This window comes from Malus domestica, chromosome 14 (assembly GCF_042453785.1).
Source record: "Malus domestica chromosome 14, GDT2T_hap1".
Taxonomy (NCBI): domain Eukaryota; kingdom Viridiplantae; phylum Streptophyta; class Magnoliopsida; order Rosales; family Rosaceae; genus Malus; species Malus domestica.
The window spans coordinates 25,799,974-25,817,533 of NC_091674.1; the positions used below are offsets into that span (position 1 = coordinate 25,799,974).

At 37.2% G+C, this 17,560-nt stretch overlaps 1 protein-coding gene across 2 annotated transcripts; it reads left to right on the forward strand.

Moving 5' to 3' along the window:
* Window positions 1–9,941: 9,941 nt before the first annotated feature.
* On the forward strand, window positions 9,942–14,066 carry LOC103429292 (DEAD-box ATP-dependent RNA helicase 30). 2 transcript variants are annotated; one of them, XR_003768329.2, is made up of 10 exons: window positions 9,942–10,157; window positions 10,301–10,917; window positions 11,012–11,191; window positions 11,287–11,448; window positions 11,531–11,685; window positions 12,072–12,164; window positions 12,274–12,359; window positions 12,452–13,257; window positions 13,400–13,630; window positions 13,716–14,066. XR_003768329.2 is itself a non-coding variant. In XM_029092335.2 (10 exons), exons 1-10 carry the CDS (start codon window positions 10,102–10,104, stop codon window positions 13,820–13,822), a joined length of 1,914 nt encoding a protein of 637 aa, XP_028948168.1. In that variant the 5' UTR covers window positions 9,942–10,101; the 3' UTR covers window positions 13,823–14,066. The 2 variants fall into 2 exon arrangements, 1 of the variants encoding a protein (XP_028948168.1); XM_029092335.2 differs by having other exon boundaries at window positions 12,452–12,678.
* The last annotated feature ends 3,494 nt before the right edge of the window (window positions 14,067–17,560 follow it).

Here is a 17,560-nt window from a genome sequence, read left to right on the forward strand (position 1 = left end):
AGAAATACGTGAACTTGTACAATGATGCTAAGGTGTAGATTTTACTCCTCTACGTTGTTTATGCTGTTTTGGTGGTGATGAAATTTTATGCTTTCAATGTGACTGCAGGTAACGGTGGAGACAATGCTAATTGAGACCAATTGCACATCAAAACTAATTCTTGATCTTATTCCTGTTCTTAGCATTACTCACCTTGTCATAGGAATAAAAAGGCATTCAAGGTGCGCAGCAGCATGCGCCAGTTATTTCATTTCCCCGACGAATTTTAGAGATTAAAACTTGAGTACCGCATTTCTCATAAAGATGAGACATGTGGGAATCATGTGTATTAGTAGGTGTCACTCATATGAGAGATGCGGTCAACAATGTGTTCAGTAAATATATTACATCCAAAGCGGAGTGAATTAGGCGTTCAATTAATGGGGTTAAACTCTGTTGTGTTGACAAGCGAGAAAACAATTGTTGTCAGGAGAATTTGTTAAGATCAATGCACCGGACTTTTGTGAGGTTAGCATCGTTCATGAAGGAAGGAAGGTGGAGGTGAATCAGCAAGTAAATGGTCCAACAACGCCGGAAAATACTCGTCACTTTGAAGAAGCCTTCTTTTTTCATGCTTTCCAGCCAAGTACAACTTAGAAATGAATCTCTTTCTCTCACTCCTCTATATATATAGACGCTATATATTGCCATCACGTTTTGCAGTACTAGTCGTCTATACGGTTCAGATGAAATCTGAGTTGAGAAGAAGAAGCAGAGGACCGGTTGAGCTAAAAAAACTGCTAAAACTCACCCATAAAAATCTCTTTCTTGAACTAGTAGGTAGGGGTCATTCGGTTACTAGTGTCATGTGCATAACACCCAATTTGTTTATTTGGCACCATTTAATATAGGGTTGGGGGAGAAAAAGATTTTGAGATGCTAAAATTTCGTTGTAGTGTGTCAAAGTTTAGCATTAGCAACTCTCCATTGAAGATGGTGTAACTTATTCAAATTTGCAAGTCTAACATTCATTTAAACCTCCTCGCATGGTAAGGATGTTTTAAACATTAGAGCTAGAAGATTTTATTTCCTAATGTTTATACTTATAATAAAGGTTGAACAAATATTTTTTAACCTTGCTGACCTAACACCCAGATACAGAAAAAAATACACCTTATTCTTGGTTTATTTTTTCTCCAACCTAAGGATGTCATAGTGTCTTTCTCCAGAGCACCACTCTAACCAGGCTTATGTGACTTATCTTTTCAGTTTGCTTGCCAATTTGGGCAACCCATTAGAGATGATTTTTTAAGGCTTAATTTAAGCCTTATGCCAATTATTGGAGATCAACTTAGAATTTGAAATTAACGCAAATAAGTGATGGACGAACTTAATCCTATAGTTTTTAGTTGCCTCCAATATTTTATTTACAAACTAAAAATAAAGTAAAACCTCGAGTCCTCGTTACAATATTTCTGAGCATTGAATCAAATAACGTCATCTCTGTCATCAAACACCCAATATTCTACGAGAAGAAAGGATGGGGTTTAATCTAAACTTGGTATTTAGATTATAAAGGAATTCCATATTATGTAATATGTATAAAGAGTAATCATGACATATATGATTGGGTAGGAAGTGAACTCATACGAAATACTATCTACCTACCAATTCAAAACAAATATTTTATGACTCGTTACAACTTATTCTCATGAAATAAAATGCATTATTTGTCCATTGTTCAAAAGGGAAAAATCATAATCCTTACCTGAGTTCAAATTTAGACTAATCTCTTGTGTAAGATTAAAAATAAATTCTACTATTTGACCTTAAGTCAAGGAAATTGTTACTGGCATTTCAAAAATCTTATTTTACACTCTAAACTTTTTATGATTAGAATGAAAAATACACTTGTGAGAATGGTAGATTGAGATTTTTGGAGTGTTAATAACAGTTTCCTAAGTCAATGAACTAATTTTCTTGTTAGTACAATACTCTTGTCATTATTGCTAGTGCTTAGGAAATGTCATTTCATTTGTAGCTTAATTTTTTGAGTGCATTTTTGCTCTTTACCCTATTATGTACCATCTGATTAGTTTATATTTTGAAATTTGTGCAGTAAATAGATTCAAAACTCATCTAATGGTGAACATCATCATCATTAAAGGTGATGGGTAAAAAAATTTCTTAATTTCTGACTTTTTTGATCGTTTGAAATTGAAAATGAATAATCTATATAGTGATAAAGGTGATTGCCATACATCATTTAATTTAATATATATATATATATATATATATATATATATTAATACTAGAAAAAATTGTAGTGATCAATACATTCATGTGGAGATACCCTGACCAGCTGTTGACTAATCTCATCGCTAATAGGATACCCTAACCAAGACCACCGACGACCATACCATTTATAGTGAGATCTACAGCTACCATGAGCCAAGCAAGGTAGAGCTGCCATATATTGGGCTAGTTAAGTCGGCACTGCCATAAATTTGGTTGAGAAGAGCAATTCGTTTATGGAAACAAAAGCCATAGAGCGTAGAGGTGGATTCAAGTAAATGACCTACCAACAAATACAATTCCAAACCAAAACCATGATCAAGTCACAAATCAAGTTTCACCTTGCAAGGAGGTTAAGACCCGAGTTTGACGAACCCAACACCGATTGAACCTTATTTGCACTGCAGATCCGAGATCCTTGTCTGAACCCCAACCTGCCACCATCCCTCATCAAACCCTTATGTATCATCGACAACAATAAGGCGTAGGGTGGAGGAGAGGAAAGGGTGCGGTGGTTGTGATAAAAGTAACGGTAAAAGAAGTAGGTGAGCAGGGAAGAGAGGATGACTAGTGAGAATGAAGAAATCAGGAAAGAAGATGCTGAAAGCTAAGAAGAAGGAGGCGGAGGCAGAGGTGAAGGCATGGGTAGGAGGGAAAGTTGGGGTGTGGTACAAGTGTGGTGGGAGGGAAATGGGATGAATGGAAGAACGATTTTAGAAGGGAGAGAGTGGTTGCCACCGGCACCAAGCTGAAGAACGGACCGACTGTTTAGGATATTGAAGGACCATCTACTAACCATGAGCACAATGCATCAGAATAATACCTAGATACTTAGCTTAATTGTTAAGTTTTGGTTTGTTAAGAGTTATGTAAGAATGATTAGTCAACATTATTGAGTATTTATGTATACATACACTATGTACTTGGTAAATCAGTTAATGAGAATCATTCCTCAACAAACACAATCTCTCTCTAGATTCTTTCTCTCTCTAAATTCTCTCTAAATTCTTGATTTCTTTACAAATTTTTAATCTTCAACATGGTATCCTTCGTCGTCATCTAATGACTTCAATCATTTGCTTCTGTTTATGTGCATTTTCTTGCTCTTTCCTACTTCCCAAACAGGTCTTACCTATTTCTTCTTTGCAAATTGTTTGCTGCTTCAATGACGACTTCCTCTGATTCTCCTTCTCCTACAACTTCTTCTAGCCCTAATTCTTATGGCGAGGTGTCTTATCCTCTAAACACTTCGATTGCATCAATTACGGTTCAGAATGTTGTTGGAATGGTTCCTACTAAACTCAATCGTCAGAATTACATTACCTGGCATAGTCTGTTCATTCCTGTTCTAAAACAATTCAAGCTTTTAGGGCGGCTTATCAATGATGAATATCTTTGTCCACCAGAATTTGTTCCTGATTCTTTTGGTTCTCGAATTCTCAACCCAACTTATGAAATTTAGTGTGAACGCTATCAAATTCTGACAATTTGGATCAATTCTACACTTGCTAAAGATCTTCTTCCATTGACGATTAAGATGGATGATTCGTGATTTCTTTGGCAATCACTTGAGCATCGTTTTGCTGTTGCTTCGTGTACCCATGTCCACAATCTTCGATCCAAGATCCAGACTATCTAGAAAGGTGACTCTTCGTTGACCGACTATCTCAATTCCATAAAAGAAATCTCCGATAAACAGGCCGTTGCTGGTGAGCTGATTTCTGAGTATGATCTTGTTGCTTATATTCTGTCTGGTCTGCCTTATGAGTATGAATCATTTGTTGATTTAATTAAGACGCGATCTGCTAATGTGAATGCTGATGAACTTCACAATCTTCTCCTCAGTAAAGAAATTTCTCTCCAGAAACGTAAGACTCGATCCTTTTCCTCATTCACATCTACACATTTTCATGCTTATATAACATAACAAAATCCTTTTGGTTCCAATTATTTTCGAGGAAATTTTATAAGACAGTTTCAAAATCGTAATTTTGGTGCCAACGCAATTTTGGTGGTGTTCTTGGATCTGCTCCAAATCAGAATCGATCATCATCCTTTGGTTATACTCCTAACAACTATCAAGCAGGACCATCATCATTTTTCTCTAGACGTCATTTTCCTTGTCAACTGTGTAACTAGCATGGTTATGTTGCCCTATCTTGTGGTTATCTTTCCTAGTTTACATCTCAGCAATCTTAAGGATTCAATAACACTCATGTAGGCATGTATGACATGACTAGTTCATTTTCTCCAAGCTACTGGCTCACTGATAGTGGTGCTTCACATCATGTGACTCCTGATCTTGCATATCTTAACTCAGCAATTTTATACACTGGTAATGAACAACTATTCATCGGTGATGGTAAAGGTCTTTGTATTTTTCACACTCGATGTGCCCTTATTCGAACTGCTAATGCTGTGTTTAAAATAAATGATGTTCTTTTAGTTCTTAAAGCATCTCATAACTTGATATCCGTATATCGATTTGTTCATGACAATTGGTGTTCTCTGACATTTGATCTTTTTGGATTCTATGTCAAGGACCTAAGAACTAGGAGGATGCTTTTCCAGGGCCCTAGTGAAGGAGGTCTATATCCTTTCTATTGGAATGCATCTAATGACGTATCTGGTATTGCCATTTCCCCTCATGCACTCATGATAGCTAAAGCAGACATCCATATATGGCACAAAAGGCTTGGACATTCTTCAAGTGTAGTTTTAAATAAGGTTGTCAATAAAAGTAAACTACTTGTTGTTGGTTCAGTACTTAAACAATCATTTTGTTCTGATTGTCAATTGGGGAAGGCCTTTAGACTTCTATTTTCTACTTTGTCTTGTACCTCCACTAGGCCATTTCATATCATTTATGTTGATGTATGGGGTCTTTCCTCCACTCCTTCTTGTACTTGATATAAATACTATCTCATCCTCGTCGATGATTTCACCAAATATAGTTGGTTATATCATTTGCATTTCAAGTCTGATGTTTGTTCTGTTCTTAAAATTTTTGTTTTGAAGGTTTAGAATTGGTTTGATAGTAAGATTCAGTGCCTGAGATTTGATTCAGGGGGTGAGTTTCTCAGTTTTGTTTTCCAAGATTTTCTTAATGCTCAAGGTATAATACATCAATTGAGTTGTCCTCACACTCTAGAGCAGAATGAGTGTGCAGAAGGAAAACACATGCATGTTGTTGAAATGGGTAAGACTCTGTTATCTCACAGTGGTTTGCCTTCCAAGTTTTGGGTAAATATCTCATTAATAGGCTGCCATCTCAGTCTTCCTCTTATCCCTGAGAGTTATTGTTCAACGCTGCACCTAAGTATCACACTTTGAAGACCTTTGGTTGTGCTTGTTATCCTTGGTTGCAACCCTATAATTCTAACAAACTGGACACCAAGAGTAAGCTCTGTGTATTTTTGGGGTATAGCTTGAATCACAGTGGGTATAGATGCCTAGATCCAGTTACCAACAAGTTGTATATTTCAAGACATGTTGTATTTGATGAAGCTTATTTCCCTTTCAAGCAACTCAATTTTTCCTCTACCACTTCCCCAATATCACTACTACACCTTCAACTTCTCCTCTTTCATTCACCATACCATTTCCTTCTACGTCTAATTTCCTTAATGTCTTAGACTTATCTATTGCATCAGATTTACCAACTGCATCTCTTACTACAGTCTCTTCTACTACTGCTCCTTATCCTCATCTAGCATCCATTCCTCAGCCTATAAAAAATGTTACTTCAGTTTCTATTCTAGTTAATAATCATCCCATGGTTACAAGGGTTAAGACTAGTATACACAAGCCTAAAATGTTCACTGCAACTAAACATCATTTCTCTTCCATTGTTGATTCTCTCACTGTTATTCCTCCTACCCTAACCACTTATTTGCAAGCATCTAAAAACTCAAACTGGTTGGCAGCAATGAAAGATGAGTATCAAGCTCTGTAGTCCACAGGTACTTGGGATCTAGTATTGCCCAATCCTCATTATAATTTGGTAGGCTGCAAATGGGTGTTCAAACTCAAACACAAAGTTGACGGTTCTATAGAGAGCTACAAAGTTAGGCTTGTAGCCAAGGGTTTTCACCAACAAGAAGGTCTTGATTTCAGTGAGACTTTTAGCTCAGTAGCTAAACCTACCACAATTCGGATTCTTCTCTCTATTACAGTTACATATAATTGGTTTGTTCATCAGTTGGATGTAAGCAATGTCTTTCTTCATGGCTATCTCAAAGAGGATGTATACATGGTGTAACCTCCTAGGTTTATTGATCAAACTAAACCTCGTCATGTTTGTAAACTGAAACGATCACTCTATGGTCTAAAACATGCACCCAGGGCCTGGTATGAATCATTTTATAATGCTATTCTCTCATTAGGATTCACCTATTCCTCCTCTGATACTAGTCTCTTCATCAAGAGAAATTATATTATTACATTTATCCTAGTTTATGTGGATGATATCATCATAACTGGGAGCTCTATTATTGTTTGTCAGTCCATAATTTCCAAGTTGAAATTTTGTTTCATGTCCAAGATTTGGGAGATATTCATTATTTTCTAGGCATTGAAGTTCACAAATCTTCTACAGGTCTCTTTCTAAACCAATCTAAATATGTCTTGGATTTGCTTAAGAAAACAGACATGCTTGGTGTCAAACCCTATTATACTCTAGTGGGTTCAACCAAGTTGGATCATTCTGGCTCTATTCTTTCAGATCCTATATCTTATAGGTCAACTGTTGGTGCACTTCAATACTTAACCTGGACAAGGGCTGATCTGGCTTTTGCAGTGAATCAGGTTTGCCAGCACATGCATGCTCCTATAACTATACATCTACATGTTGTCAAGAGGATCTTAAGATATCTAAAGGGTACTATTGACTCAGGTTTATGGTTCAAACCAGGAAAATAGTTTCTCACAGCTTGGTCTGATGCTGATTGGTCAGGTTGTCCAGTAGACAGAAGATCTACTAGTGGCTATTGTATTTTCATAGGTCCTAATTAGATTTCTTGGAGTGCCAAGAAACAAACCACTGTGGCAAGGTCCTCTACTGAAACAGAGTATCGGTATTTAGCCAATACTGTTGTAGAACTCACTTGGGTGTGCAAAATATTGCAGGATATTTCTTTTCCTCTTCTTCAAACTCCTGTGATTTGTTATGATAATCAAAGTGCTATTGCATTAGCTAAGAACCCAGTTTTTCATGCTCGCACAAAGCATGTCGAGATTGATTATCATTACATCCAAGAGATGGTTCTTCAAGGTCATATCAATATTCATCATGTTGCTACTCTATTACAGATTGTTGATATTTTTACTAAATCCTTACTTGCAGACATATTTGCTACTCTTAGTCACAAGCTTTCAGTTTACTCTCCTCCCTTCAGCTTGAGGGGGTGTGTTAAGGATATTGAAGAACCACTTACTAACCATGAGCACTATGCATCAGAATAATACCTAGATACGTAGCTTAATTGTTAAGTTTTGGTTTGTTAAGAGTTAGTTGTGTAAAAATGCTTAGTCAGTATTATTGAGTATTTATGTATATATACACTTTGTACTTGGTATATCAATTAATGAGAATCATTCCTCAACAAACACAATCTCTCTGTAGATTCTTTCTCTCTCTAAATTCTCTCTAGAGTCTTGATTTCTTTACAGATCTTTAATCTTCAACACGGACAACCGTTTTCAAATTTGGGTTTTTGGGATATGGGTTGTAGAGAGCGGCTACTAGGGTTTCTCTAGCAATTGCGTTGTTCTAAAAGATCAGCAAACCAAAAGAGTCCAAGTTCAAACCATTGTCATTGTGAAGCCCTGATGCAAAATTGAAATTTCATAAGAAGTGATGCCATATGTTTCAAACCAGAAGTCACATTGCATTCTAATTAAGGAGCATAGAAATATATCAAATAACGTAGTTAACTTTTTAGTTTCCTTCAATATTTCAATCAACTATCTGAAAATGGAGTAGCAATCCATTATCTGAAAATGGAGTAGCAATCCATTGTATACAAATTATACGCACATTGGTTGTTGGTTGTTCATTGTTGTTCATTGTTTAAAGGAAGAGATGAAATATACTAAACCTTTCCTTTTATACATTATATAGTTGATGAAAGAAGTTGAAATGACACAACTTGCAGAATAAATGTGAACTTAGCTCATATATTATATATATATATATATATATATCCAAGTATCATGAAATATTGATTCCATCTTTACCGTCCAAAAACAATGATATATGGTGAATTCAAAGTTTAATCACCCATACTTACTTTCAAGATGTTTGTTAGCTCATAATATCTTGAATTAGAATTACAGTTTAGTCTCTCTTTTGCTGCGACACGTTCAGTTTCTTGCTGGGACAGGATACTTGCCGGATCCTCCAATCACATTCGTTTATAGTACATCGTGTGATCAGAAATTATTATAAATTTTTTTATATTTAAAATTGAATATAAACAGTACTTGACAAAAAATAACCGTACAATGTACGATGAACGGATATAATTGGAGAATCCTCAGGATCCTCACGATGATCTTCTCTCGGGTTTGACATGCAAGCAGCATCCTTTTTAAGCCTAATCTGCAAGCTTTCTCTTTACCTCAATGCTTTTGTTTGAGGGGATTATATTCACAGGAAAGGGATCCTCTCTGGATCCTTTACTCTTAATCCATCAAATCAAAGAATTCGTACCGTTGAAATTTGATTCAATTGGTACAAACAGGGGTCCACTTTAAAAGTTATAATAACTTCAGCTGTTAGATCAAATTTCAAGGACATGGATCTCCTGATTTGGTGGATTAGGAGGAATGGATATGGAGATGATCCATTTCCATATTCACAACACAAGGAAATTTGGTGTAGCCGTGTTTTTGGCACACTGAAAAATCTATTTTTAAATAACGACTGAGACAATAACCAAGTCAATCTTTACACTTTACTAATCGTAACCAAAGAGGCCAGACAAACTTGCGATAAGTATTTTTTTTAACAAACGATATTAATTCTACTAAAGGGGAGGGGTGGGATTAGCCTCACAATGAGCTAGCATAATGTGGTTCAAATTCACTTTTGTCGAGAATAGAACTTAAGACCTATCACTCTGAAGTGAGGATAAATATCACTAGACCACAGTACTAAGTGGCGACATCTGCGACAAGTTAATTTTTTTTTCTTGAATAAATGATATTATCAACACTTGGAGGAGGAGGTGAGCTTAGTCTCATAATGGACTAGCAATAATGTGTTTCAAATTTATCTTTGGTGAGAATCAAACATAAGATCTTTCACTTACAAGTGAACATGAATATTACTAAAGTAGTAGAGCTTGTTTGGACGTGCTTTTAAAATGACTGAAAATATTTTTGGTGAAAATATTTTTAGAAATAATCCTTAGTAAAAATGCTAGTAAATTCTTAAAAATCACTTAAAGTGCTTCATGGAAAAATCACATAACTGGTGCTTCTTCTAGAAAGCACTTAAAGTGCTTTTGGAACCCAAAAATATTTTATCTAAAAATGCTTTCGGTCATTTTAAAAGTGCATCCAAACGAGCATGTAATAAGTGTGTTAATGCTTCTTTTAGGTGAGCATCGCTGTAAGACGGTATCTAAACCGCCACGTGTACTTGATAATATCAAATTTCCCTCCGACAAGACCAAAATAAAAGCAGGGAGAAGGAAACTCAAATCCAAAATCCAATTTGGCTCGTTTTTAGGTTTTCTTCTCCCTTCCGGTTTTGTGCTCTCAGAAACCCTAACAGATCAGAAACCCTAGAGCTGCAATCCAACCTCTGCAATTCCATCATTGATGTACGCCTACGACAACCGACACGCCGACGTCAACTCCTACCGTGAGCGCCGAAGGTAATTAGTAATTACACTTACCCCCAAAGTCGATTGCTTTCCGATTCAGATCGCTGCTTCTAACTTTTTCCCAATTTCGATTCAATTCTTTGTTTTAATGTTTCTTCATTTGTGTTTGGTTTTATGTAATTGTGAATTTGCAGTGACCTAATGGGTCCAGCGCCTGCGGCTGGTGGCACCGCTTATGGCCGTGGAGGTGGGCCCGCTCCGTATGGGGGCCCATCGCCTCCGGTTGCTCCGTATTCGGCAAGGGTGGGTGGACCGGCACAGGGTCCAGGAGACTTTAATGGGTACCCGCCGTTCCAGCCCCCTTCCGAGCGGTTCAATATCGGTCGAGGTGGTGGTAATGGGAGCTTTGGTGGAAGAGCGTCGAATGGACATGTTGGTGGTGGAAGGGGTCGTGGTGGTAGTGTTGGGAGATTTGGTGGCGGTGGCAGGGGTTTTGATGGAGGCCGTGGTGGCGGTAGGAGCTTCGGTGGTAGTCGTGGTGGAGGTGCGGGTTTCGGCGGTGGGCGTGGAGTTGGTGGAAGAGGAGGTAGGCATGGTGGCTCGTCAAGAGGAGACTTGGATAATATTATGCTTCCCAAGCAAGATTTTGGGACCTTGGTACCTTTTGAAAAGAATTTCTATGCTGAAAGTCCTTCAGTGAGGGCAATGTCAGAGCATGATGTTATGGTGTATCGTACTAGGCGGGAGATTACTGTTGAAGGGCATGACATCCCAAAGCCGATTCAGATGTTTGAGGATGCGAATTTCCCTGGTATTTCCTTGCTGATGAATGCTACAGTATTTGTTTTCTTATAAAGTTTTCTTTTTGTGCTAGTAGCTTATTTTGGTGTAATGTTATGTATTAGATTACTGCCTCGAGGCGATTGCAAAATTGGGTTTTGTTGAACCAACACCAATTCAGGCTCAAGGATGGCCAATGGCATTAAAGGGTAGAGATTTAATTGGCATCGCTGAGACTGGTTCTGGTAAGACTTTGTCGTATCTGCTGCCTGCTTTGGTACACATTAGTGCGCAGCCTCGGTTAGGTCAGTATTGGTTACCATTCCTGTTTTTAAGTTACGATTATTTGTTTCCTAGCAGTTGACCCTGAATTTGGTTATTCTTTTGCCATAAACTTCAGCTCAGGGAGAAGGTCCTATTGCATTAGTATTAGCACCTACTCGAGAATTGGCAGTTCAAATTCAAGAAGAAGCTTTAAAATTTGGCTTACGTTCCAATATTAGGAGTACTTGCATTTATGGCGGTGCTCCAAAAGGACCCCAAATACGCGACCTTAAAAGAGGTATGTATTAGCTTATGTTCATTTAGCAGTTAATATATAGGACCCTACATATAGTAATGTCCTAATTTCTTCCATGTGGCAGGGGTTGAGATTGTTATAGCTACGCCTGGCCGACTGATAGATATGTTGGAAGCTCAGCATACAAATTTGCGAAGAGTCACTTATCTAGTTTTAGATGAGGCTGATAGGATGTTGGACATGGGATTTGAGCCACAGATAAGGAAAATTGTTTCCCAAGTATGTTAAGTTTTATCATTTCGGTTGCTTCACCACTAATCAGCTGAAAGTTATATTTTTTGTTTGGTCAAACAGCTAACAGCCTAACAATAATATTAGTATTTTTTTTTAAACAATAATATTAGTATTTAAATACAACACATAACTGCTTTAGAATATTTGTTATGCAAATTTGTCAAATATTCTATGAATCTATGATGTTTCTAATGTGCTTGAGCACATGAACTTTTGTTGCATGAGGGACTTTGCAGAGCTGCTCTTTAGTTAGCCTTTATGTTTCTGCCGACCCGATTTTTATGTATAAATGAATTTGGCAACTAATGTACACACTTGTAGTGCTGTTTGAAACTTAGGAATTGCGTTTGATTAAGTTAGTTTTCTTGCAGACCCGACCAGATCGGCAGACATTGTATTGGAGTGCCACGTGGCCAAGGGAGGTTGAAAGTTTAGCAAGGCAGTTTTTACGTAACCCATATAAGGTGATTTAACCATATCAGTATGATATATTGATATTCAGCTTGGTTGTGCAGATGTGTGTCTATGTGAAATAAAGTGTGATATAACTTTATATCAATTCTTTATGTTTAGGTAATCATTGGATCAGCAAGCCTTAAAGCAAACCAATCCATAAACCAAGTTGTTGAAGTTGTGACGGAGGTGGAGAAATACAATAGGTCTGTCTCTTGTGCTTGACATCTGGTTACATGATAAGGTTGAATTTCTTTTTTGCTTTCATACTAAGTACTTCAAATTGTTTTGTCGGCAGGCTGATCAAATTGCTCAAAGAAGCAATGGTTGGGAGCAGAATTCTGATATTTGTGGAGACGAAAAAGGGATGTGACTACGTTACTAAACAATTGAGGATGGATGGATGGCCAGCTCTATCCATCCATGGTGATAAAAACCAGACTGAAAGGGACTGGGTCTTGGCTGAGTTTAAAAGTGGCAGGAACCCAATAATGACTGCCACCGATGTGGCTGCGCGGGGTCTTGGTAGGATCATTGTGTGCTAGAAACCTTGGTGTTTAGGTCTTGAATTTGAAATATTACGAGTCGGCCGGCTGCTGTCCAGTTCCTGAGAATATAATTTGTGGTTTGGGTGCGAAGGGCAGGTGCCATCACATGTGATAACTCTTACCAGTTTAATGCCCCCTGTGATAACTCTCTGGGTGCTTACCTTATTTGAATTTCATGTTACATGGACACAAGGAGCAAGGTTTCACTGGTATGACTCGGGTTAACTTCCTAAGTCTGGGTGGTATGCCGTTGTATAATGCAAGCCCGTATCTTCCATTGGTCTGGAAAGTCTATTTTTTATATACATGGGGCATTTGATAATTCATACGGCTCTCTGTAAGGAAAGTTCTCAATTATTTGTACTAGAGGTGCCTGAAATGGTTTGGCTTCTCCTTTCAAGTGTCTAAGTAACATGGTTGAAATCATTGTCGCCCATCCACGGTTACGGAGCTGGGTATCCTCGCAGCCCGGTTGACTCACGCATGCTTGTTCATTTGATTGGATATGGGAAGTGGTGGTTGTGGTGAAGCTGCTCCTTATCCCTGCTAGGTTAAGGTGGGCACATTTACATGATGAATGTGTTGTCTTTAGTTTGATCTTGAGATCTCAGGGGTGCAGGGATAAGGTTGTTCGCAGTTTTCTCCGTGTTTTGTTGTTTGCGTACCGTTTACCTAACTTATGCTTTGTTTTGTTGTAGATGTGAAGGACATAAAATGTGTGATCAATTATGATTTTCCATCAAGCCTTGAGGATTATGTCCACAGGATTGGAAGAACTGGACGTGCAGGAGCAACAGGAACTGCTTTAACCTTTTTCACGCACGCAAACGCAAAATTCGCTAGGGATCTAATCAAGATCCTTCAAGATGCAGGTCAGGTTGTGAGCCCCGCATTGGCTACAATGGCCCGATCAAGTGGTAGTTTCGGAGGTAGGCTCAGTTTCCTCTTTGAATACGGTGTCATATGCATGCATAGTTTTATGGGATGGTGAACAATGCTGTTTTTTATTTTCAGGATCCGGAGGGAACTTCCGCAATAGAGGACGAGGAGGAGGATTTGGGAACCGGGGCATGATTTCTGGTTCAAATACCGTTCCTATCGGTTACAAGAGACCTTGGTAGTTTGTGTAGTGTCACAACTCACCTGGCTAATTTATGTTTAGTTTTGAAACGTTGAAAGAAAGAAGGTTGTGTCGAAAACTTGCTATTTTTGTAGTTGCCCTAATGATATAATTGATTTGTGATGCAATACCAAATAGCTGTTTATGTTTACCTGTTGCTTTCTCCGAGAGAACATAACAGGGACCGAGTTGGAAGACAATTGGGGACGAGTTATGAGCAAAGAATTGAATTATTATTATGCTGACTTCATTATGCAGAATTTACTTTTTGTTGCAATTTCAACGTGTATCAATTTTTTATTTATTTAATAAGATGCTTCTTAAACATCCTATGGACGAACGATAGCAGAAAAGTAATCCAAATTTAAATGTGAATATTGCCATTTAGTATTGCGGTCTAATGGTAATTTTTTATTTTGAAATAAGATGTCTTATGTTTGAATCTTGTAGATAGTGAATTCGATATCAAATTAGGCTATTTATTGTATGGCTTAACCGAACTCCTTATTCTCTTAATGAAAAAATATTGATGTACTAAAAGAAAAACATGAATATCAAGATTAAAAGCTAGAATATCAGGATCTAAGGCTACGTCTGAACTAAAGTTATGTCTTTGTTAAAGGATGTGCATCGTAAATAGTAGTGATAAGGTCCAGTGGATGCTTATCGCGTGCTCATAAATTGAACAAATTAATCGTTGGATGCTTGCCATGTGGCATGTTTGGTTTTGATAAAAGTATCTCTCCTATTTTTCACAATGTTTTAAATTAGGAGGCAGATTGTCTGTTTTCCTGTTTGTGTGTCTTTTCCATTCCCTTTTAGTTATGCGGTCATGGTTAAGCTACCTCAATATTTTATATTTTTATTGTTTTTGTCTTATTATCTTTATAAAAAAATTAATATAAAATATTGACGTAGCTTAACTGTGACTGTACAAAATAAAAAAGAATGAAAAAGGCACCCAAACAGTGCCTCCTTTAAATTGTGACAACTGAAACTATAAGGACCGAAGTGAAATTTTGCACGAACTACAAGGATGAAATCATTATTCGCTCTTGAGGTTTCTCACCAAAATGAGTTTGATGGTTCTTGCACCCAAAGTAGGGATACTAGAAATTTAACTGTTAGATACCGCATTTCGAACTTTTTAACTGTTAGATCTTAATATTTTTGTTTTAACCATAAATTTAACGGTTAAAAACTCGAAATATCTAGTACTCCCCTAGCACCGCAGAAAAACACCTTCTCAGAAAATAAGTTTTGGTCCAACAAAATGTTGTGGATCCAAAAAGAGACTTGTTTCAAGTTCTACTTTAGGGTTTGATTTTGGTGGCCGGTGTTGAATTATTGAAGCGAATTATGAGTGCTTGCGCTTTCATGGGGTCCACAGTCCCCTCCGGAGCAAGTCCAGTTCTAATTATCTGGCGTTAATTGGACGTACGTGGGGGGTGGGGGTTCCACATTTCAACACAGAAAATGAAAAAATAGGCGCGCAAGTTGACTGCTGCGTAGTCTGGATCACGTATATGCTGGTTGTACATGACAACTCTGCAATTTTCTTGTTTTCTTCCCAGGTATTCGTAGCATTAACTCTGGTGTTACCGGGTGTATATGTACGTACGTGTAAGCACCTCTCATCATCACGTATTGTATATGTTTTTTCGTATTTCTTTCCTAGCGCCATGCGTTTTGTTTCGTTTTGTAGACCTTTAAATGTTGAATAAAAAGGGTCAAAACTCTGGTCGTCGGTAGATGTATATCAGTACATAAATTATTATTCTTGCCGCAGAATTGTATGCTTTTGTAATTCCCTCAAGTCTGCAGGTGGCAAAACCTTATAGTTTGTCTGATAACTATTTCGGAAAATTGAAAACTAAAAATCCATTTAATAACTATTTCTAGTTTTCAAGTTAAATAAAAAATTGAAACCAAAATAAAAAAATAAATTGGTGATCAAACAGCGTCTTAAGTGTGACCGAATATACGTGTAAACCATATAAACCTGGTGATACGTACGCGTGCTTAAGCCTGGTGACGCGCCGCGGGGGGGGGGGGGTCTGGTTTAATTTTCAAGGTTGAAAATTGGGAAGGACAAGGACGTACAAGAAGAGAAAATTTATAGGCCGGTTCTCACCACAAAGTGTGGAAGAAAGACGACAACTACCTAAGCAAGCTAGCTACTTGTTTGATAAGGAGACAGTTAGGGTAGGTAAGGTTTTGTGGTTGTATAAACACTACAACTATAGCTAGAGTTGATTTCTAAACTAATCAAAATGTCCTTGTTTTCTTCAAAATTACCTCTCAAATCTGTATGTAATGTCAAATCTTCGGGTTTTTTTTCCAGTGTTTAACGTAGGGAGTACATACTTGTTTTTTATACCTTGAACCGTTGATCATTATTTCAATACTGATTCAATTTATCTTTGTAATAAGTAAGTTAACGTACTAAAAAAAATCGTTTTAACATCATCAATAGCATAAAAATCTCTACAATATATAGACGACGAACTAATATTGTTTTGTTAGAATATACATACATACATATATATATATATATATATATATATTACATAGAAATATAATTATATTTTCAGGAAAACTAATGAAAATAGCTTCAAAACTTTGAGTTTTATTCAAAATAATAAAAAAGTGTTGTAAGTGAATAGTACCATGAATGACTTTTTAAAGTAAAAATATTATTTTCGTTAAAAATGAACAATACCAAAAGTGTTTCGTTAAAATTCATAATATTTTCATATTAGGATTAGGGTTAGGGTTAGGGTTTGTTGTGGTGCATCAGTGCATGCGTACGTCAACAAACTTATGTTTTGTGGCATTTGGTGGCCGGGCAAGCCAAACCACTCGTGTAGGAGTCCCTAGCTAGCTATACTTCCTAATGTTGAGGGCTGATGTCTCCCTAGTGCTTATTTATGTTGAGTGATTTTCAGTCTGTTTCTTTGGAGAGATTTTTCAGTGTGATCGGTACACGAGGTGACATACCATGTGTCACTAAAAAAATGGTGAGATATGTGTGCTAAAAAGTTAATAACTTAAAAAATAAAATTTCCCACCATTCCTATTAACACGTGGTGTACCACTTGTGTTTCTGTCACAACCAAAAATTTCTCGTTTCTCTGTCTTTTCTTGCTGCAAACCCTAGTCATGCTTGATTGGCTACTCTCACCATCAACATTAGGACATACTCATAACTTTAAACTGAGAAAACTTACGTTTGATACCTAACAACCAGCTTGATTCTTTTTTCCAACACTCCATATACATACATCCCAAGTCTTCGTTGTGAAGGGATCATTGGGATGGACACTAGTCACACTACTCAACTCAACTCTCTGAATGGTATATATTGGACCTATTGGTAGGGTCAGTTATGTATTATTATGAGCTGGAAAATAATACTTTTCATATTGGCTATCATGCATGATGCATCATCAACCCGAAGTGATGATTTATGTCGACCTCTTTCAACTCCTGCACTCTTTCATTTATTGATTTGTTTCGATACGATGACTTTATATAAAATAAAAATTGAGGAAATTATAGTATTTTTATTGGTCGAAAGAGGAGATTATAGTATGTAGTAAAGAAGAGTGCACAAATCACTTCCCGTCTTTCGTATGTGTGTGTGTGTGGGGTGTGCTGTGGACAGCATGCATGGAGAGTTTGAATAAAATAACAAAGTACAAGTATACAAGAAAGGTTTCTTGCCGCTTTGGATATA

Coding starts and splice junctions, on each gene's coding strand:
- LOC103429292 (XM_029092335.2), top strand. CDS start 10,102: ATGTACGCCTACGACAACCGACACGCCGACGTCAACTCCTACCGTGAG. Junction 10,918..11,011: donor TGAGGATGCGAATTTCCCTG/GTATTTCCTTGC, acceptor GTTATGTATTAG/ATTACTGCCTCGAGGCGATT. Junction 11,449..11,530: donor AATACGCGACCTTAAAAGAG/GTATGTATTAGC, acceptor TCCATGTGGCAG/GGGTTGAGATTGTTATAGCT.